Source organism: Gadus chalcogrammus, chromosome 8 (genome assembly GCF_026213295.1).
Source record: "Gadus chalcogrammus isolate NIFS_2021 chromosome 8, NIFS_Gcha_1.0, whole genome shotgun sequence".
Classification (NCBI taxonomy): domain Eukaryota; kingdom Metazoa; phylum Chordata; class Actinopteri; order Gadiformes; family Gadidae; genus Gadus; species Gadus chalcogrammus.
Window position 1 is genome coordinate 251,686 of NC_079419.1, and position 22,538 is coordinate 274,223.

Below are 22,538 nucleotides of genomic sequence, written 5' to 3' on the forward strand. Positions count from 1 at the left end.
TTTTCACACCGTTTCCCGAAAGCATCTTTGGTAACGAACCTCTTAAAAACGCTCACGAGTCACGAGTAGTTAACGAGTGCTCCAGGGTACTCGTAGGACGCTCGTTAGCCTACTATAGCCTCAGTGGCGTAACCAGCGGACATTCCTAGTATTGGATGCGTTTTATTATAACACATTGGTAATGGTGTATCACGTGCGTCTGAGCCTAATATGGGCCATTATGTTCTTAGTTTGAGAGAGACAGTCCAGGAAATGTTTGAGCAGGCAGGGCACTTAAAATGTGTGAGAGAAAGTGGGGGGGATTTGTGCAGACTGACAAAGGCTACTCATAAAACGTAGCCTAAAATAATGTAATGTAATAATGTAAAATAAAAAAATAATACAATTATTAATTGTAAAAATACAAAAAAAAATGCAAAGGAGCAGGCAAAAGGCTGGGATATGGTGGGGATTGGTCACGTTGACGGGAATGTTTAGTGACATGTGGGACGGTGGAGGGGGTTAAACGACGTGCATGAAAACCAGCCGCGTAGTTATGAGGGAGGCCGTCCTCACACCGATCTTCCTCGTCGTCATCGTCCTCAATGTCCTCCGGTTCAACCAAAGCTACCCCAGCCTTAGCTGCAATGTTGTGCAACATAGCCGTCACACATATCACAGCGCATGACTTGGCCGGCGAAAACTGGAGCCCTCCGCTGGACTTGTGAAGGCATCTAAAGCGCAACTTCTACCTCCCGATCGTGCGCTCAGGATTAGGACTGATATATATGTCGGCCTAGGCTTAATCAATTGTGTTTTAATATCTTTAGCATTCATATTATTGCAATCTATTCTTTTCGTAGGCTACTCTGCGGTTGGCCTTGATGGGGAGATATTTTAACCCTTTTTAACCCCATTTTCCTCCGACATTCCTGCATCTCCCCCTGCGTCATAGCCCGTTTCAGCACCATGTCAGTGGACAGGTACAATCCTACCATCGTCGTGAGTGCAGCGAATGGGCGTTCACGTTAAGAGGAGTTTCGGGAAACGCTCCAAAGAAATTATCGATGGTTCGAACCATCGATATCGGGAAACGGGGCCCTGGTCCTACTCAATTGACAAACGTTAAAGTTGTGTCTGTTGAAGTTTAAAACTATTGGATCTGCCCAGTGCCACTCAGGATCTGCCATAACCATTCGCTACGATTGACCGGGAATCACTTTGCGCGCAGGCTGTAAACAAACCAAACACCGTGCGTGAAGATGTCCGTCAACGAGAGCTGACTTTAACGTCATTGATCTCAGCCAGAATCAGAATCAGAATCAGAAAAGGTTTATTGCCAAATACCTCATTCTCATCCTCATCGTCATCCGCTTATCCGGGGTCGGGTCGCGGGGGGAGCAGCTCAAGCAGGGGGCCCCAGACTTCCCTTTCCCGGGCCACATTGACCAGCTCTGACGGGGGGATCCCGATATTGCCAAATACATTTACACATATTAGGAATTTGTCTTGGTATTCGTATTCGTTGCGCACGATCTTAACAAAGAAACAATAAACAATAATGCGAGTATTGAATAATAAGTACTGAAAAAGATAAGAGTAAATAAAAAATAAAAATAAATAAATAAAGATACTCTATATACAGATACATATGCACCGTAATAAGATAAGAAGATAAGATAAGATAAGAAAGATAGAAAGATCGCTGATTGGACGCAGAAAAAAATGAACACGGAGAGAACCCTGTAACATACCACAGACCAAGACCGAGTACTGAAGGGAAATTCAAATTGAGCGGAAGTACTCTGGCGGGCGGAGCCAGACTATATATTTGTACCTTTATTCATTTATTTTTATTTTTATTTGACATGGACATGACAATTTCATTGGACGAACCAGATGCATTTGTATTAGCACCTAGCAACACGCTAGTTAGCATGTTTAAAGTGTATTAGCACCTAGCAACACACTAGTTAGCATGTTTAAAGTGTATTAGCACCAAGCAAGACGCTAGTTAGCATGTTTAAAGTGTATTAGGACCTAGCAACACTAGTTACCATGTTTAAAGTGTATTAGCACCTAGCAACGCGCTAGTTAGCATGTTTAAAGTGTATTAACACCTAGCAACACGCTAGTTAGCATGTTTAAAGTGTATTAGCACCTAGCAACACGCTAGTTAGCATGTTTAAAGTGTATTAGCACCTAGCAACACGCTAGTTAGCATGTTTAGGTGTATGAGCACCTAGCAACACGCTAGTTAGCATGTTTAAAGTGTATTAGCACCTAGCAACACGCTAGCTAGCAACACCTTTCCACGGGACCTTCCTCCCTGTTACCCAGGCAGAAAAGGAAAAGGACCATCAGCCCATGTTCTATATCAGTAAGCCAGCCCCCCCCCCCCCCCCCCCAGACCCACCAAGGGCCTCGGACTCCTCACCGACGGGGCCTGGGGCCTGGACGACTTCCTCCACAGCCCCATCTACGGCGTGTGGCCCGGCTACGACTACGTGGGCTGGACCAACCAGAGCTTCCCCCGCGGCTACGTGGAGATGGTGTTCGACTTCGACCACGTCAGGACCTTCACCTCCATGAAGGTCAGGGGGCTTGCTGCACCTCGTTTTTGCCCCTAGGGACCCGAAAAAGAACATGTCGCCGTGTCCGTGGGACCGGACCGTAGAAAATGCGTCTCACACACCGCGATTGTTGCTGAATTGCTGGATCGCATGGTTCCAGTTTGGGATCGTAGGTTAAAGGTGATATATTGTACCACCAGGTGGGAGTGTGATTAGCCGCTACAAGCCGTTTTGACAATCTGCCTCTTCTGACATCACAAGGAGGCGTGTCCTCCTTGATGTATGACGGCTAGATGAGCAACATTTCCTACAGTCCGCTGGGTAGGCTGGTAGACTGATCAGCACACATCTAGGTGGACACGACCACTTGTGATGTCAGAAGAGGCAGATTTGCAAAACGGCTTGTAGCGGCTAATCACACTCACACCTGGTGGTACAATATGACACCTTTAAGAACCTCTGACCCATAAGTTAGAGTGTTAGAGATGCAACATTTCCAGTTTGAGACTGTAGTTTAATAGGTGGTGGTGGTGGAGGTGGTGGTGGTGGAGGTGGTGGTGGCGGTGGAGGTGGTGGAGGTGGTGGTGGAGTGGGTGGTGGCGGTGGTGGTGGTGGTGGTGGTGGAGGTGGTGGTGGTGGTGGTGGTGGAGGTGGTGGTGGAGGTGGTGGTGGTGGTGGTGGTGGTGGTGGTGGTGGTGGTGGTGGTGGTGGTGGTGGTGGTGGTGGTGGTGGAGGTGGTGGTGTAGGAGGTGGTGGTGGTGGTGGTGGTGGTGGTGGTGGAGGTGTTGACTCTTTCTGTAACCATGGTGACCCCTGGTTTGTCTCCTTGATGTTTCTCTCTGTATCCATGGTGACCCCTGGTTTGTCTCCATGTTGTCTCTCTCTGTATCCATGGTGATTCCTGGTTTGTCTCCTTGTTGTCTCTCTCTGTATCCATGGTGATATCTGGTTTGTCCCCTTATTGTCTCTCTGTATCCATGGTGACCTCTGGTTTGTCTCCTTGTTGTCTCTCTCTCTGTATCCATGGTGACTCCTAGTTTGTCTCCTTGTTGTCTCTCTCTGTATCCATGGTGACCTCTGGTTTGTCTCCTTGTTGTCTCTCTCTGTATCCATGGTGATATCTGGTTTGTCCCCTTATTGTCTCTCTGTATCCATGGTGACCTCTGGTTTGTCTCCTTGTTGTCTCTCTCTCTGTATCCATGGTGACTCCTAGTTTGTCTCCTTGTTGTCTCTCTCTGTATCCATGGTGACCTCTGGTTTGTCTCCTTGTTGTCTCTCTCTCTGTATCCATGGTGACTCCTGGTTTGTCTCCTTGTTGTCTCTCTCTGTATCCATGGTGACCCCTGGTTTGTCTCCTTGTTGTCTCTCTCTGTATCCATGGTGACTCCTGGCCCCGTCTCATCCGTTGCCACGGCGACGCAGGTCCACTGCAGCAACATGTTCAGCCGGGGGGTGCGTCTCTTCCGGCAGGCCAGCTGCTTCTTCAGGTCGGAGGCGGAGTGGGAGGGCGACCCGGTGGTGTTCCTGCCCCCCGCCGACCGCGTCAGCCAGGGGGCGCGCTTCGTCACCGTGCCCCTGGGGGAGCGCACCGCCAGCTCCATCAGGTGCCGCCTCCACTTTGGAGACCTCTGGATGCTGATCAGCGAGGTGGCCTTCCAGTCCGGTGAGGGGGGGGGGGGACAGGAGGGATGGAGGGAGGGGGGGAGGGAGGAGAGAGAGACAGGAGGGAGGGAGGGAGGGGAGGGAGGGAGGGAGGAGGGGAGGGAGGAGAGAGAGACAGGAGGGAGGGAGGGAGGAGAGAGAGACAGGAGGGAGGGAGGGAGGGGGGGAGGAGAGAGACAGGAGGGAGGGAGGAGAGAGAGACAGGAGGGAGGGAGGGAGGGGAGAGACAGGAGGGAGGGAGGAGAGAGAGACAGGAGGGAGGGAGGGGGGGAGGGAGGGGGGGAGGGAGGAGAGAGAGACAGGAGGGAGGGAGGGAGGGGAGGGAGGGAGGGAGGGGGGGAGGGAGGAGAGAGACAGGAGGGAGGGAGGGAGGAGAGAGAGACAGGAGGGAGGGAGGGAGGGAGGGAGGAGAGAGACAGGAGGGAGGGAGGAGAGAGAGACAGGAGGGAGGGAGGGAGGGAGGGAGGGAGGGAGGGAGGGAGGGAGGGAGGAGGAGGGAGAGACAGGAGGGAGGGAGGGAGGGAGGGAGGAGAGAGAGACAGGAGGGAGGGAGGAGAGAGAGACAGGAGGGAGGAAGGAGGGAGGAGGGAGAGACAGGAGGGAGGGAGGGAGGGAGGAGAGAGGGAGGGAGGGGGGAGGGAGGAGAGAGAGACAGGAGGGAGGGAGGAGAGAGAGAGGAGGGAGGGAGGGAGGAGGGAGGGAGGGAGGAGAGAGGGAGGAGGGAGGGAGGGAGGGGGGAGGGAGGGAGGGAGGGAGGGGGGAGGGAGGGAGAGACAGGAGGGAGGGGGGAGAGAGAGACAGGAGGGAGGGAGAATACCAACTCTCCCCGTTTAACCTTTCTTCCTTCCTCTTGTCTCTCACAGGCTCCGCAGTGTACAACACTTCTCTGCGTGGACACCCAACAAATGCACTTCCAGGTGAACAGAAACAGCTTCATTTAGAAGGGAACGGGATAGTACCGTAGATCATGAAACAGAGAAGCATAATATAATACTAAAATATATATAGAGCAAAATGTCCAGCTGGCGTAGAGTGTCTGGACATTAATATGTTGGATGCCTGGATGCTTAGTATGTTTACCGGTGATGTACATTATGCAACACTTCTATGATAATATGAACGGTGTTTACAAGTGTCACTGTTAAGCACTTCTGGAAGATAACCGTTAGCCAAACTCAACTAATTTTATTGGTAAACATCGCCCCCTGCTGGCGGCGTTTAAAACTACTTTTGCTTTCTTGGAAATCGATAAATGTGTAGATGACGTCACACTAATGGGGGCAACATCTTAGCCAGCAATTTTGATTATTTACATTACTGTTGAATTCCGTTTTCATGTGTGATTAATTAGGAGAAGACCCCACCCACAAAGTAGACGACAGTAACACACGGATCCTGATTGGCTGCCTGGTGGCCATCATCGCCATACTGTCAGCCATCATCGTCATCATTCTGTGGCAACAGGTGTGGCAGAAGTTGCTTGAAAAGGTATTATACTTTCATAGGTATCTCCTGTCTGGGATCAATAAAGTAGGCTACTATCTTATCTTCTCTGTATTGTGGCTCACTTCCTGGAGCACTCATTGCATCAGTGCTGGTTATGATGTCCAGGGGCGGTTCTAGGCACGGGCGAACCCCCGGGGCGCCATTCTGTCATGGCACGTGGGGGGCGCACGAGCAGTTAAAAAAACAAAAAACATGCGCTGAGAAGTGGTTTTCTATGATGTATCATAACATCGTGTGGGGAAATGGCATATTGGCGCCCCCCTCTGGCCGCAGGCGCACCTGCTCGTTGAGAAGGCGCCATGCACAGACGGATTGAAACCCGTAGGGGTCCGTAGGGTCACGAGACAACGCTACGGGCTCTGATGCTATCCTGTTGATAGCCGCTAAAGCTACGGGCTCTGATGCTATCCTGTTGATAGCCGCTAACGCTACAGGCTCTGATGCTATCCTGTTGATAGCCGCTAACGCTACAGGCTCTGATGCAATCCTGTTGATAGCCGCTGAGGCTACGGGCTCTGATGCTATCCTGTTGATAGCCGCTAACGCTACGGGCTCTGATGTTGTCCGGTTGATAGCCGCTAACGCTACGGGCTCTGATGTTGTCCTGTTGATAGCCGCTAACGCTACGGGCTCTGATGCTATCCTGTTGATAGCCGCTAACGCTACAGGCTCTGATGCTATCCTGTTGATAGCCGCTAACATGCTATCCTGTTGATAGCCGCTAACGCTACGGGCTCTGATGCTATCCTGTTGATAGCCGCTAACGCTACGGGCCCTGATACTATCCTGTTGATAGCCGCTAACGTTACGGGCTCTGATGCTATCCTGTTGATAGCCGCTAACGCTACGGGCTCTGATGCTATCCTGTTGATAGCCGCTAACGCTACGGGCTCTGATTCTGTCCTGTTGATAGCCGCTAACGCTACGGGCTCTGATGTTGTCCTGTTGATAGCCGCTAACGCTACGGGCTCTGATGTTGTCCTGTTGATAGCCGCTAACGCTACGGGCTCTGATGCTGTCCTGTTGATAGCCGCTAACGCTACGGGCTCTGATGCTATCCTGTTGATAGCCGCTAACGCTACGGGCTCTGATGCTATCCTGTTGATAGCCACTCACGCTACGGGCTCTGATGCTATCCTGTTGATAGCCACTAACGCTACGGGCTCTGATGCTGTCCTGTTGAGAGCCGCTAACGCTACGGGCTCTCATGTTATCCTGTTGATAGCCGCTAACGCTACGGGCTCTGATGTTATCCTGTTGATAGCCACTCACGCTACGGGCTCTGATGCTATCCTGTTGATAGCCGCTAACGCTACGGGCTCTGATGCTATCCTGTTGATAGCCGCTAACGCTACGGGCTCTCATGTTATCCTGTTGATAGCCGCTCACGCTACAGGCTCTGATGCTGTCCTGTTGATAGCTTGTTGTTCCCCGCAGGCGTCGCGGCGCATGCTAGACGACGAGCTGACGGCGCGTCTGGCCGTGCAGACGCAGGCCTTCTCCTTCCTGCGCTCCTCCTCCTCCTCCACCACCTCCACCTCCTCCTCCTCCTCCTCCAGCGAGGTGGAGGAGGGGCAGGGGGGGGGCGGGGGCTCCGGCGGCAGCTCCACCTACGAGCGGATCTTCCCGCTGAGCGCGGACTACCAAGAGCCCTCGCGCCTCATCCGCAAGCTGCCCGAGTTCGCCCAGTCGGCCGACGACCTCGGTGGGGGCCCAGGGGTGTTACCGTGGCGACGGGGCTGGCGTGTGTGTTTGTGTGTTTGTGTGTTTGTATATGAGTGTGCGCTGAGAGGAGTCCTTGATTGAGGCACCCTGAGATGGAATATGACGCAAATTGCAGATGTGTGTCTGTCTGTGTGTGCGTGTGTCTGCTTGTGTCTATGTTTTTGAATATATATGTATGTATGTGTAAGTGTAGTGTAGTATATATGTTGTGCGTGTGTGTGTGCGTGTGCGTGTCTAAAGACAGACCGACAGACATGTGGCTGAGCTGGTGAAAGTGTTGTGAATGACGTGTACTGTGCGTGTGCTGTGCGTGTGACGATATATCTGACATTACAGACGCCCCCCCCCCCCCCAGTGGCGAGCTCCAGGCTGCTACTGCAGCCGGCCTGGGGCCCTGACGGGGGCCCCCACTACGCCGGGGGCCCTGACGGGGGCCCCCACTACGCCGAGGCCGACATCATCAGCCTGCTGGACGGCCCCCCCGGCGCCTCCTCGCTGGCCGCCGGCCCCCCGGCCGTCAGGGAGTTCCCCCGGGACCGCCTCTCCTTCAGGGAGAAGCTGGGGGAAGGCCAGTTCGGAGAGGTAAGACCCCCCCCCCCCCCCGTGATGATAGCTGGGGGAGGGCCAGGTGAGGTAAGGCCTGACCCCCCCCCCCCCCCACCCCGTGATGATAGCTGGGGGAGGGCCAGGTGAGGTAAGGCCTGACCCCCCCCACCCCGTGATGATAGCTGGGGGAGGGCCAGGTGAGGTAAGGCCTGACCCCCCCCACCCCGTGATGATAGCTGGGGGAGGGCCAGGTGAGGTAAGACCTGAGGGTTGTGTTAAGAGCCCCCACTGATGAGATGAAATGATGGGTCGAACGCTGGCTCAGAGAATGGGGGCTTTTATTTTGAAACAGGTGCACCTGTGCGAGGCGGAGGGGATGCAGGACTTCCTGGACGAGGACGCGTCCGAGGGGCGGAGCCACGGGGGGGGGTGGAGCCACGGGGGGGGCCCTCTGCTGGTGGCGGTGAAGACGCTGCGTGAGGACGCAAACAAGAACGCCAGGTGCACACGCAGTTCAGCAGCTCTGCATGACGCTACAGCCTCATGCTGCACAGTGCCCTCCCCATGACGAGGCCTGGGTGGGCCCCCGTAGAGCCAGACCATTAAGGCCCAGTCCTGATGGCAGCCACCCGGGTTGCACGTCCTCCCTCCGTCTCCCATAGCTCCCTGTCTCCCATAGCTTCCTGTCTCCCATAGCTCCCTGTCTCCCATAGCTCCCTGTCTCCCATAGCTCCCTGTCTTCCATAGCTTCCTGTCTCCCATAGCTCCCTGTCTTCCATAGCTTCCTGTCTCCCATAGCTCCCTGTCTTCCATAGCTTCCTGTCTCCCATAGCTCCCTGTCTCCCATAGCTCCCTGTCTCCCATAGCTCCCTGTCTTCCATAGCTTCCTGTCTCCCATAGCTTCCTGTCTCCCATAGCTCCCTGTCTCCCATAGCTCCCTGTCTCCCATAGCTCCCTGTCTCCCATAGCTCCCTGTCTCACATAGCTCCCTGTCTCCCATAGCTCCCTGTCTCCCATAGCTTCCTGTCTCACATAGCTTCCTGTCTCCCATAGCTCCCTGTCTCCCATAGCTCCCTGTCTCCCATAGCTTCCTGTCTTCCATAGCTTCCTGTCTCCCATAGCTCCCTGTCTCCCATAGCTCCCTGTCTCACATAGCTCCCTGTCTCACATAGCTCCCTGTCTCCCATAGCTTCCTGTCTCCCATAGCTTCCTGTCTCCCATAGCTTCCTGTCAGCGGTGTTTCATGTGTAAACTCTTAGTTGATGGTGTTATAGTTTTGATCTAGTTTATAACTCTTAGACGATGGTGTGATACTTTTGATCTAGTTTATAACTCTTAGATGATGGTGTGATAGTTTTGATCTAGTTTATAACTCTTAGATGATGGTGTGATAGTTTTGATCTAGTTTATAACTGTGTCCCCTCATTGAGACGAGACCATCTTCTCCGTAATGTCCTCTCCTCTGTTCCCATCTGTTCAATTCGATGGTCCGTTGTCACGGTAACGGTTCCTAAGGACTGGCTCACGTCCAGAAACCATTGAGCCACTTAGCTCACCACTTAGCCCCCCCCGACCAATAAACCAATGACGGCGCAATGAACAAACCAATGAACCAATCACGCGTCATTAAGTGACTGTGTTCCAGGAACGACTTCCTGAAGGAGATCCGCATCCTGTCGCGCCTGCGGGACCCCAACATCGTGCGCCTGCTGGCCGTGTGCGTGGACTCGGACCCCCTGTGCATGATCACCGAGTACATGGAGAACGGGGACCTCAACCAGTACCTCCACACCCTGCAGCTGGGGCAGGGGCCGTCCCGCGGGGCGGAGGGGCAAGAAGAGCCGCAGGGCAGCGTGGTCAGGTAGGCCCGAGTGCTGCTGCTTATAAACCATGTGTCCCAACATCAGGTAGGCCCTAGTGCTGCTGCTTATAAACCATGTGTCCCAACATCAGGTAGGCCCGAGTGCTGCTGCTTATAAACCATGTGTCCCAACATCAGGTAGGCCCGAGTGCTGCTGCTTATAGACCATGTGTCCCAACATCAGGTAGGCCCGAGTGCTGCTGCTTATAAACCATGTGTCCCAACATCAGGTAGGCCCGAGTGCTGCTGCTTATAGACCATGTGTCCCAACATCAGGTAGGCCCTAGTGCTGCTGCTTATAAACCATGTGTCCCAACATCAGGTAGGCCCGAGTGCTGCTGCTTATGAACCATGTGTCCCAACATCAGGTAGGCCCGAGTGCTGCTGCTTATAAACCATGTGTCCCAACATCAGGTAGGCCCGAGTGCTGCTGCTTATAAACCATGTGTCCCAACATCAGGTAGGCCCGAGTGCTGCTGCTTATAGACCATGTGTCCCAACATCAGGTAGGCCCGAGTGCTGCTGCTTATGAACCATGTGTCCCAACATCAGGTAGGCCCTAGTGCTGCTGCTTATAGACCATGTGTCCCAACATCAGGTAGGCCCGAGTGCTGCTGCTTATAAACCATGTGTCCCAACATCAGGTAGGCCCGACTGCTGCTGCTTATGAACCATGTGTCCATAGGGCTCTGCAATTAATCGAAATTTGATCGCGATTTCGATTTGTGTCTAACGTTCAAAAAACGAATATAATCAAGTTTATTTTATTCATTAAACGTTTTATAGAAATTTCAGAACAGCTGGGTACATAGTTGTACATTATTTTCGGAGGGAAATAGGGGAAAAATGCCTCATGTTTTCAAACAATAAAAAATGTTTTGATTAATGATGATTTCATTATAGACCAGAATAAATAATAAGGTAACGTGATCAGGACTTGTCCATGATGGAGCCGCCCCTGATGCCCCCCCTGATGCCCCCCCTCTCTCCAGCTACGCTCAGCTGATGAGCATGGTGCTGCAGGTCGCCGCGGGCATGCGCTACCTGTCCTCCCTGAACTTCGTGCACAGAGACCTGGCCACGCGGAACTGCCTGGTGGGGGCCAGCTGCACCATCAAGATCGCCGACTTCGGGATGAGCCGCAACCTGTACCGAGGAGACTACTACCGCATCCAGGGCCGCGCGGTGCTGCCCATCCGCTGGATGGCCTGGGAGAGCATCCTACTGGTGGGGCACTGGGAGGCACTGGGACGCACTGGGAGGGCTTTACTGGGAGAGCATCCTGCTGGTGGGGCACTGGGAGGGCACTGGGACGCACTGGGAGGGCTTTACTGGGAGAGCATCCTGCTGGTGGGGCACTGGGAGGGCACTGGGACGCACTGGGAGGGCTTTACTGGGAGAGCATCCTGCTGGTGGGGCACTGGGAGGGCACTGGGACGCACTGGGAGGGCTTTACTGGGTTGGGGTCAGGGTTAACCCTGCCCGCCGTCTCCCTGCAGGGTAAGTTCACGGCGGCGAGCGACGTGTGGGCCTTCGGCGTGACGCTGTGGGAGGTCCTGACGCTCTGCCAGCAGCAGCCCTACGGAGCGCTGTCCGACGAGCAGGTCATCGAGAACACCGGGGAGTTCTTCAGGGACCAGGGCAAGCAGGTGAGGGGGGGGGCCTGAGGACCACTGCACCGGGGGGGGGGGCATGAGGACCACTGCACCGGGGGGGGGGGCATGAGGACCACCGCACCGGGGGGGGGGGCATGAGGACCACTGCACCGGGGGGGGGGGGGGGGGGGGGGCATGAGGACCACTGCACCGGGGGGGGGGCATGAGGACCACTGCACCGGGGGGGGGGGGGGGGCATGAGGACCACTGCACCGGGGGGGGGGGGGGGGGCATGAGGACCACTGCACCGGGGGGGGGGGGGGGGGGCATGAGGACCACTGCACCGGGGGGGGGGGCATGAGGACCACTGCACCGGGGGGGGGGGGGGGGGGGGGGCATGAGGACCACTGCACCAGGGGGGGGCAATGAGGGGCATGAGGACCACTGCACCAGGGGGGGGGCATGAGGACCACTGCACCGGGGGGGGGGGGGGGCATGAGGACCACTGCACCGAGGGGGGGCATGAGGACCACTGCACCGGGGGGGGGCATGAGGACCACTGCACCGGGGGGGGGGGGGGGGGGGCATGAGGACCACTGCACCGGGGGGGGGGGGGGGGCATGAGGACCACTGCACCGGGGGGGGGGGGGGGGGGGCATGAGGACCACTGCACCGGGGGGGGGGGGGGGGCATGAGGACCACTGCACCGGGGGGGGGGGGGGGGGGGCATGAGGACCACTGCACCGGGGGGGGGGGGGGGGGGGCATGAGGACCACTGCACCGGGGGGGGGCATGAGGACCACTGCACCGGGGGGGGGGGGGGGGGGGGCATGAGGACCACTGCACCGGGGGGGGGCATGAGGACCACTGCACCGGGGGGGGGGGGGGGCATGAGGACCACTGCACCGGGGGGGGGGGGGGGGGGGGGCATGAGGACCACTGCACCGGGGGGGGGGGGGGGGGGGGGGGGGGGGGCATGAGGACCACTGCACCGGGGGGAGTGGGGGGGAGATTCACTCATAGATGGACTACAAGACGAATATGTAATGACATGGAATTAATTTAATTGTAATTGTAATGGAGGACCTGACTATATCTATTTATACCACGGTCTGCGGGAATACTCGATTCTGATTGGATGCAGGGTGTGCATTAACTCCTGATATACGGACACCTGGACAAGTAGTTCCGTCAAATTGTCTGTTTACCGTTCTCAATTAATGCGCTAGCTGGCGTATCGTCTCTAAAATAGTAGTAACCATAGCAACGGGAAACAAAACAAAGCTCAGCGGACTATAATACCTCCCGCTACCTCCCGTTCTAAAGTCGTAGCTATGGCCCGTCCTAATTACTGGAGGAGTGAACAATGTTTCCGTTGCATGAGAACCCAACGGGCGTGTAATGGTGGTTCCGGGTATTAGTCAGACCCTCAGGCGTAACCAGGCAAACAAATGTATGTTTTGTGGAAAACTTTATATTCGGATTGTAAAACGCATGAAAATATAAATGAATGGTCTTAATTTGGTCACCGTTGGTAAGTGACCGTGGTATAAGCGGGATAATGCCCTTCGAGGTGTCCATTATCAGGAATTAATGGACTTCGCGGAGGCAACCGTCCGACGCGAACGCCTCCACGTCGTCCATTAATTCCTGATAATGGACACCTCGTCGGGCATTATCCCTTACATATTGATTGATATCAACATATCAGCTTTAACTATTCGCATGTGTGTGACACACACGTGTCCCCCCCGGTGCAGTGGTCACACACTTACCTGTTCTCCGCGAGTCCTTTCAAGAGCAGTGTGACACACACACGTGTGTGACACACACACGTGTGTGACACACACACGTGTGTGACACACACACGTGTGTGACACACACACGTGTGTGACACACACACGTGTGTGACACACACACGTGTGTGACACACACACGTGTGTGACACACACACGTGTGTGACACACACACGTGTGTGTCACACTGCTCTTATAGCTTCTGCTCTGCTCTTATAGCTTCTGATGGTATCCATTGAAAGGACTCGCGGAGAACAGGTAAGTGTGTGACCACTGCACACGTGTGTGACACACACACGTGTGTGACACACACACGTGTGTGACACACACACGTGTGTGACACACACACACGTGTGTGACACACACACACGTGTGTGACACACACACGTGTGTGTTACATTTTCGATGACCCTGTACCTGTTCTCCGCGAGTCCTTTCAATGGATACCATCAGAAGCTATAAGAGCAGTTCACCTCAACGTGACGGTCGTCTTACACACCAAACTGATTATCTGAACACAATCTGCACATTAGGATGCATCGGCCTTGCCAGCTCACCCTCTTTACGCCTGTTTCCATCTTTAATGCGTATGACGGTAGATTAAATGTTGTCTTCCTTGAGGGTACTACTGAAGTATTTTTAATTGAACGGCGACAGGTGTATCTGCCAAAGCCTGCGAGTTGCCCGGACGACGTGTACACAGACCTGATGCTGCGCTGCTGGCGGAGGAACGCCAATCAGCGGCCGGGCTTCGAGGAGATCCACCGCCACCTGCTGGACAACGCAGCGTAGCGCGCTAGCTACGCCTAGCCACTTGTACTATTGTAGATTGCTAGAGGCTTTGACTGTTAATAAGAATATACATGTAAACTATCACTGCTGTTGTGTAAATATCAGCTCTTCCGGTTTAGTGTTAAACCGCTACCCCGACATACGCACGATTTATACAACCAGGTCTCTTTTAATATATAGGCCTACCTGGCATATTTTGTTATGTGTTATTTATTAGAAATTGTATGAGACTGCTTGTACAAATGTATGGTTGCTGTTGTTGCCTTTATATTTTAGATATGTAAATGTAGAATAGTGACATTTAATTATATTTAGATTTATTCCTTTAGAATTAGAACGATACCATAGCCTACTGTATATATTTTTATTTTAAAATACTTAAACTAAAACTTTATAAAGGATTGGATGTAAAAGTATGTTTCAGCAACTATCTTTTTGTTTATGAAGACCCAAATAAAAACAATACCAAAAACGTTTCGAGCCCTCTGTCGCCACCGAACTACTCGGACAGGGGAAAGGTAAACTAGAGCAGAAGTGAACGGCCTCTTCTCTCAAGCAGAGCGCTCTGTTGAGACCAGGATCTCGTCACTCTCTGTAGCGGCCGCTGATTGGCCAGATTTCTAGTGACATCCAATCACACCATGTGTGCAGTTGTGCTGCTGTTCTACGGCAGAGTCGGATCATACGGGGGCTGTACAAACCATCCCTGGGACTACGTACAATCCGAGTGTATTTCATTGCTTGTGGCGACAAGGCGTTTATATTCATAGCTTTAGATCAAAAACTACTGTCTACAACTTTACATTATGGATAAAGTTGTCCTTGTCACTGGCGCAAACAGGTAAGTTGACGACGCCGTCAAATCTCTGTTACATAAACGCAAGGCTATCCTAACTCCTATGCAGTAATTACAATTATGTTTACCACAACTTTATTAAAAAAGGATAACAGTTGTACATTTTATATTGCTGTCACTTCTTGAGTAGCATTCCTAGGCATTTCAAGTTGTGTGTGTGTATTTGTGCGTGCTTGTGTGTTCAACAGGTGTAATCTACAACTCAGGCTTTCCAAAGTTCATTATTACAATAGTTGCATTGCAATTTCAGGTCTGATACAAACACAGACAGACCAATACTCAAACCCAACATTACTCACGTATAGACCTACGTACAGTCACTTAATCTCACCCAAATTAAATCAGTAAAATAGTACAATAAACAATATGCATCAAACTATTATCCAGAGAGTCCATTGTACAATATGCAACTAAATATATTTTCCCGCTCTCCATAGCGGCATCGGCCTGGCCCTGTGCGAACGGCTGCTGAGCCAGGACAGCGGGGTCCGCTTGTGTTTAGCCTGTCGGAACTCGGGCCGGGCGGAGGCGGCCCGGTCGGCCCTGTTGACCTCTCACCCCGGCGCCCGCGTCGACCTGCTGGACCTCGACGTCGGCTCCGTGCGCTCGGTCCTCCGCGCAGCCCAAGAGGTCAAGGCCAGGTATACATCATGATGGAGGAGTTGTTCAAAGGGTTTCTGGAGAACAACTTTATTAATGCCTAGTATGCTATTAGGGTTATTATCCATTATTTATTTTTTTTACACTTAAACCTGCACTATGTAGGTTTTTCCATTAGCAGCCTCTAGCGGTTTAAGTTGTTACTACAGTCATAGGTGTATAATTTTGAACTGTCTTCTGAGATTTTCATACTCGGTGGACCACAATAAAAGCATTTATAGAAGGGGCTAGTCGTAGAAAAGTTGCATAGTGCAGGTTTACATTTTTTATACATGGGTAACCGTGTCAAATTAATATATTTTTTATCCTTTAGGTACCCTCGCCTTGATCACCTGTACCTGAATGCAGGCATCATGCCCAATCCACATGTGGACATCAAAGCCTTTTTCAAGGGACTGTTCTCCAGGTACAGCCTGAAGGCAGCCTTATCTAACATCTAGTGCTATTGAGCAAGTACTATTTAGTCATTCTGCAGACACAAGAGGCATTAAGGGAGATCAGCTACATGTCGCTGTAATCACTGCCCCTAGGGAGTCGTTCCCCTCTTGAACCCCATCACCAACCTGACCCCGGTGTGTGGGGGGTACAGTGAGCCCTGCCCTGGTGTGTTTGGGGGTACAGTAAGCCCTGACCTGGTGTTTGGGGGGTACAGTGAGCCCTGACCTGGTGTGTTGGGGGTACAGTGAGCCCTGTGTTTGGGGTACAGTAAGCTAGGGCTGCACGATATGGGCAAAATATGATATCCCGATATTTTTTGGCTGAATGGCGATATACGATATATATCTCGATATTTTCTATAGAGTGGGTTAGATGTTTTTTATGCAAGTCAAAAACCACATGTGAGATGTTGCATGCACTTTTATTAAAACATAGGTCCATATGACTGCAACATGTGATTTTGTATCGTTATTTTCAACAGAATTCAATGAACATGTTAAAAAAAAAAAGGGACGTTTTTCACCTTCTTCACAAAATAATCACCTATGCAAAACAATATAAGGCTGTAGGTTACACACATTAGCTACCATTAAGAGCATTGGCTTCATCGCATTGTCCTGCGTACTACGGTGAGGGTTTCAGTGCACCGTAACTTTAATCCCCCGCCCCCTCCCTTCTCCGTTCCATTTGGGAACATGTTTGGTTTCATTTCGCTTGTTTCGTATATTTTAATTAATTAATTAAGAGCGTCACCAGAGGGCGCCCCCAACACATTTGCCGATCGCCGGCCCTGGTTTCGGGGCAGAAGAAACTGTCGCGGCCGGTGATGCAGCAGCACAGCCACGGAGTTTTACGCATTCCTCATACTGCACTTTGTGCCGCTGCTGTAAATGGTGGAACAGATTTGTCGTGCTTCCACTTTTAGTCCCAACGGTTTTGCTACACTCTACAGATGACCTGCAGCTGCTGCTCATCTGTTTTTTTTAAACCCAAACTATTTCCACATTATGGAGCCGTTGTTTCTCCTCTTTGAAACAATTTCGTCTCCCGCCGCCGTCTCGTTTTCTTTACGGGTATCATCCATGCTTGTTGTGTTGTGAGGGGGCGGCGGGGGCGGGAATGAGGCGTCTTTGCACACGGCACGTTCGGAAAGACGGAGTGAGAGGGGGAGGGGTCGCGCTCACAGTCTCCAAGGCAAGCGCTGTAGACGCTTGAGCGGGAAACGGACCATTTTAACGCTTATCGATATAAACGATATTGTCAAATCTTGTATCCCCTTGGAAATTATATCGATATATCGTACATAGCCGATATATCCTGCCGCCCTACAGTAAGCCCTGACCTGGTGTGTTGGGGGTACAGTAAGCCCTGTGTTTGGGGGTACAGTAAGCCCTGACCTGGTGTGTGGGGGGTACAGTAAGCCCTGTGTTGGGGGTACAGTAAGCCCTGACCTGGTGTGTTGGGGGTACAGTAAGCCCTGTGTTGGGGGGTACAGTGAGCCCTGACCTGGTGTGTTGGGGGTACAGTAAGCCCTGTGTTGGGGGGTACAGTGAGCCCTGACCTGGTGTGTTGGGGGTACAGTAAGCCCTGTGTTGGGGGGTACAGTGAGCCCTGACCTGGTGTGTTTGGGGGTACAGTAAGCCCTGACCTGGTGTGTTGGGGGGTACAGTGAGCCCTGACCTGGTGTGTTGGGGGTACAGTAAGCCCTGACCTGGTGTGTTGGGGGTACAGTAAGCCCTGACCTGGTGTGTTGGGGGGTACAGTGAGCCCTGTGTTGGGGGGTACAGTAAGCCCTGACCTGGTGTGTTGGGGGGTACAGTGAGCCCTGACCTGGTGTGTTGGGGGGTACAGTGAGCCCTGACCTGGTGTGTGGGGGGTACAGTAAGCCCTGACCTGGTGTGTTGGGGGTACAGTGAGCCCTGTGTTGGGGGGTACAGTAAGCCCTGACCTGGTGTGTTGGGGGTACAGTGAGCCCTGACCTGGTGTGTTGGGGGTACAGTGAGCCCTGACCTGGTGTGTTGGGGGTACAGTGAGCCCTGACCTGGTGTGTTGGGGGTACAGTGAGCCCTGACCTGGTGTGTTGGGGGTACAGTAAGCCCTGACCTGGTGTGTTGGGGGTACAGTGAGCCCTGACCTGGTGTGTTGGGGGTACAGTAAGCCCTGACCTGGTGTGTTTGGGGGTACAGTGAGCCCTGACCTGGTGTGTTTGGGGGTACAGTAAGCCCTGACCTGGTGTGTTTGGGGGTACAGTGAGCCCTGACCTGGTGTGTTTGGGGGTACAGTGAGCCCTGACCTGGTGTGTTGGGGGTACAGTGAGCCCTGACCTGGTGTGTTTGGGGGTACAGTGAGCCCTGACCTGGTGTGTTTGGGGGTACAGTGACGGTGGTCTGACCCTCTGCTGCACCACAGTAAGGCCATCCAGATGTTCTCCACGGCCGAGGGTCTTCTGACGCAGCAGGACCGCCCCACCGCGGACGGGCTGCAGGAAGTGTTCACCACCAACCTGTTCGGTCACTTCCTGCTGGTAGGAAGCTCAGACCCTACCCCTACCCCTAACCCTACCCCGAACCCTACCCCTACCCCTACCCCTAACCCTACCCCGAACCCTACCCCTACCCCTACCCCTACCCCTAACCCTACCCCTACCCCTACCCCTACCCCTACCCCTACCCCTACCCCTACCCCTAACCCTACCCGCTAAGAGATGGCTTGTTGTCTCTGGGTTGTTTTATTAGGACAGTATTACGGCTCCTATTTTGTTGCACAGAGCGAGAACCTTCTATTATTTAAATACATACTGTAGTCATTATGGCACCATGTTTTTAAAACACTCCGCCAATCAAATGATCTGATCAAAAGATATTGTATTGCCAAGTGTTGCCCTGACTTAATTGTGCATGTGCCTGTGTATGTGTGCATGTGTGTGTGTGTGTGCGCGCGTGCGTGTGTGTGTGTGCGTGCCAGGTCCGGGAGCTGGAGGTCCTGCTGTGCGGGGCGGGGCGTCCCTCCCAGGTGGTGTGGACCTCGTCCAGCAACGCACTGCGCTCGGCCTTCAGCCTGGAGGACCTGCAGCACGCCACCGGCACCGAGCCCTACAGCTCCTCCAAGTACGCCTCGGACCTGCTCAGCCTGGCTCTGAACCGGCACCACAACGCACAGGTCAGAATCAGAATCAGAATCAGAATCTCTTTATTGTCATTACACAAAGTGCAACGAAATTGGGGTAGAGGCTCTCAAAATAAGTGCTTTTAAAACAAAAACTAAATGAGAAAATGAGTATTTTTTGAAAATAAATTTAGAATGTTGAACTCAAAAAAATATATACAGTTTAAAATGTCAGCCAATTTAAAAGGTCAGATTGGTATGATAATGCAGTCATTTATAATTCTGCATTATTTTGAGAAATAACAGCTCTGGGGTAGAAACTGTTTTTAAGCCTATTTGTTCTTGACCTGATTGCCCTGTAGTGCCTCCCAGAGGGCAACAGTTCAAACAGGTTATGGCCTGGGTGGGATGAGTCTCTCAGGAGGCTATGAGCTCTCCTGAGGCAGTGTCTATTGTACACATCCTCAAGAGAGAGAGAAGAGGACATCCAATGACTTTTTGTGCCGTTTTTATGACCCTCTGGAGCGCTTTCCTCTCAGCTGCAGTGCAACTGGCAAAGGTCAGCCCCAAGACCCCCGTACCCAGGTGGTCTCCTACCCAGGACCCCTCAGTCAGCCCGTAGACCCCCGTACCCAGGTGGTCTCCTACCCAGGACCCCTCAGCCCCAAGACCCCCGTACCCAGGCTGTCTCCTACCCAGGACCCCTCAGCCCCAAGACCCCCGTACCCAGGTGGTCTCCTACCCAGGACCCCTCAGCCCCAAGGCCCCCGTACCCAGGTTGTCTCCTACCCAGGACCCCTCAGTCAGCCCGAAGACCCCCGTACCCAGGACCCCTCAGCCCGTAGACCCCCCTACCCAGGACCCCTCAGCCCCAAGACCCCCGTACCCAGGTGGTCTCCTACCCAGGACCCCTCAGCAGTAGACCCCCGTACCCAGGTGGTCTCCTACCCAGGACCCCTCAGCCCGTAGACCCCCGTACCCAGGTGGTCTCCTACCCAGGACCCCTCAGTCAGCCCGAAGACCCCCGTACCCAGGACCCCTCAGCCCGAAGACCCCCGCACCCAGGTGGTCTCCTACCCAGGACCCCTCAGCCCGTAGACCCCCTGCACCCAGGCTGTCTCCTACCAAGGACCCCTCAGCCCGTAGACCCCCGGACCCAGGACCCCTCAGCCCGTAGACCCCCGTACCCAGGCTGTCTCCTACCCAGGACCCCTCTGGTTGATGACCCCATTTGAGAACCATCGCCATAGTCCAGAATAGGTCATCTTGTTCATTCGAGTTATGAGCATTTTTTAATAATAAATGATCAATTTCTGTGTGTGTGTGGGTCCAGGGTCTGTTCTCCTCGGTGATCTGCCCCGGTCTGGTGATGACCAACCTGACGTACGGCATCCTGCCCTCCTTCTTCTGGACGCTCCTCATGCCCATCATGTGGTTTGTAAGTTCTTGTTGAGCTGCTCAGCCCTCAGAACGCTCACTATATAGACCCTCTCTCTCTCTCCTTCTCTCTCCATGCATTGATTAGCCGGTAGTTAAAGAGAATTTCAACGAATAGGACCAAGAAAAGCCTTCTATAATGAGCTAGCTTTAAGAGGTATGATTATGGTTGGTTTGTGTGTTAATGATACAATGTTAGCACAAGCCAGGGCATAGCGACCTGGAAGCATTTTTACTTGGAAACCAAAAGCATACATACATCCATACATCCTCACACAAAAGTTGTCGTTCCTAATTGGTGAACCCAGCTGAACACAGAAAAGTGATGTGCCCCCATGCTACGCTTCCTCTCGATCTCTGGTGCAGGACCAGATCCACAGCACAAGGCCTTTACTGTCTAGCCACTCAATAGGGGCTAAATGGTTAATATCAGGTTATCAATAATTATATTTTTAAACAATACGGATCCATTCCACCTTGTTTGTTCTGGTGTCTCCCCTGAATGTTTGGCTCCTCAATCTCCATGACCAGAGTGCTGCCGTCTCACGCTCGGTCTGTCACGTGGATGTAGGGTTGCCTTTCTCAGCTTGTGTGCTTAGTGTGTGTATCTTTGGATGTGTGTTGTTGCAGTGGGTTTACCGTTAGAGTGCCGAGACAGTCTTATTCGATTATAATCCATTTGAATATGCTGTATTCTGATGATATGATGTTGTCTTCCACAGATCCGTATCTTCACCAACACGTTAACATTAACACCCTACAATGGAGCAGAAGCCCTGGTATGTCACTTAACTTTCAACAATTAAAAATGGCTCATTTTAAACCTATTTGCCAAACTAAATTGTCAGGAACAATGTCTTGAGAGATGAGACAAGATGTACTTAATGGACATGGATTCTGTTCCATGAAATCCATTTAATTAGCCGCCTTTGAGATGTCTATTAATGTACGCCCGGTGTGGTCCATCACTCGAACATTAAACCAATGCTATGGTCTATATTTAAGAACTGGCTGTTTCTGCAAAAGCCTGAGTCGTTGGACGCAAGGGCCAAGTATCACAGCATGACGTCTGGCCTGGGGAACAACTACACCCAGCCCCGACAGGTAGGACTCACCCAGGCCCGTCGCCACGGTAACCTGCTGACATGCGCCACCATCGGCGCAGGCCCGTCGCCACGGTAACCTGCTGGCAGGCGCCACCATGCCAGAGCAGTGTGTTCATGGACGGCTCTGTCAACCATGCAGGAACACGGGGAGCTCCCACCACCAGAGATCACTTTGAATAACCCTTTCACGGTGGAAGTCCATCAATAACTTAAGTGATTAGGTGTGTAGTTAACTATCTCCTACGCTGTGAGTGTTCAGTGAGCTGGGGTTGTCACCAGGACACCGTTCCCTGACCAGGTGGTGTTTCTGCCGGCTGCTCTCCTCTTTCAGATGGACGTCGATGAGGAAACCTCTGAGGCCTTGTACGGGAAGCTCCTGGAGCTGGAGAAGGTAATGAGGAGGCGGATCAGGGAGGGACCCGACCGGCTGTAGGCCCCGGGAGACGCTCTCCGCAGTACCTGTGGCCTGTGGGCGGAGCCATATCTGGGTGACCCCAAACACCGAGCTCTACCCGCTGCAGCCCACCAATCCCAGGGGGGTCGTTGTGTGTCAGTTCATTTATTTAAATAAATGACTGATTGGTGAAATCCCTTCAACTGAATTTATGTCTCCATTTTGTTGTGGCCAACCACCTCTCGCCTCTGTGTTGTTATGATATAACGGTTTGGTTATAATCAATAAGTATAGATATAGGTAGTCCTGATACGGTCAGAACAACACGGGACATAGGTAGTCCTGATACGGTCAGAACAACACAGGGGACATAGGTAGTCCTGATACGGTCAGAACAACACAGGACATAGGTAGTCCTGATACGGTCAGAACAACACTGGGGACATAGGTAGTCCTGATACGGTCAGAACAACACTGGGGACATAGGTAGTCCTGATACGGTCAGAA

The 22,538-nt window shown here is 52.8% G+C and overlaps 2 protein-coding genes across 3 annotated transcripts in view; both read left to right on the top strand.

The window, feature by feature from the left end:
• LOC130387265 (discoidin domain-containing receptor 2-like) overlaps nt 1-14,617 on the top strand; it is a 22,851-nt gene extending 8,234 nt beyond the window's left edge. The window contains exons 6-16 of the mRNA XM_056596284.1: nt 2,390-2,573; nt 3,975-4,215; nt 5,078-5,131; nt 5,566-5,702; nt 7,158-7,443; nt 7,867-8,027; nt 8,344-8,492; nt 9,637-9,852; nt 10,845-11,079; nt 11,352-11,501; nt 13,901-14,617. Coding sequence (XP_056452259.1) covers nt 2,390-2,573; nt 3,975-4,215; nt 5,078-5,131; nt 5,566-5,702; nt 7,158-7,443; nt 7,867-8,027; nt 8,344-8,492; nt 9,637-9,852; nt 10,845-11,079; nt 11,352-11,501; nt 13,901-14,035 — 1,948 coding nt within the window. The 3' untranslated portion in view covers nt 14,036-14,617. The remainder of the gene's footprint in view (nt 1-2,389; nt 2,574-3,974; nt 4,216-5,077; nt 5,132-5,565; nt 5,703-7,157; nt 7,444-7,866; nt 8,028-8,343; nt 8,493-9,636; nt 9,853-10,844; nt 11,080-11,351; nt 11,502-13,900) is intronic.
• Nucleotides 14,618-14,693: 76 nt separating this feature from the next.
• Nucleotides 14,694-22,253, top strand: LOC130387264 (3-keto-steroid reductase/17-beta-hydroxysteroid dehydrogenase 7-like). 2 transcript variants are annotated; one of them, XM_056596283.1, is made up of 10 exons: nt 14,711-14,876; nt 15,329-15,532; nt 15,865-15,957; nt 18,399-18,513; nt 18,954-19,148; nt 20,428-20,532; nt 21,254-21,310; nt 21,537-21,635; nt 21,777-21,858; nt 21,969-22,052. In XM_056596283.1, exons 1-9 carry the CDS (start codon nt 14,842-14,844, stop codon nt 21,843-21,845), a joined length of 972 nt encoding a protein of 323 aa, XP_056452258.1. In that variant the 5' UTR covers nt 14,711-14,841; the 3' UTR covers nt 21,846-21,858; nt 21,969-22,052. The 2 variants fall into 2 exon arrangements, with proteins under 2 accessions (XP_056452257.1, XP_056452258.1); XM_056596282.1 differs by lacking the exon at nt 21,777-21,858 and having other exon boundaries at nt 14,694-14,876; nt 21,969-22,253.
• Nucleotides 22,254-22,538: the final 285 nt, after the last annotated feature.

Bases quoted from the DNA above. Each gene is read 5' to 3' on its own strand.
- LOC130387264 (XM_056596282.1), top strand. From the start codon at position 14,842: ATGGATAAAGTTGTCCTTGTCACTGGCGCAAACAG. The intron at 18,514-18,953 runs GTAGGAAGCTCA...TGTGCGTGCCAG, and splicing joins TGTTCGGTCACTTCCTGCTG to GTCCGGGAGCTGGAGGTCCT. The intron at 20,533-21,253 runs GTAAGTTCTTGT...TGTCTTCCACAG, and splicing joins TCATGCCCATCATGTGGTTT to ATCCGTATCTTCACCAACAC.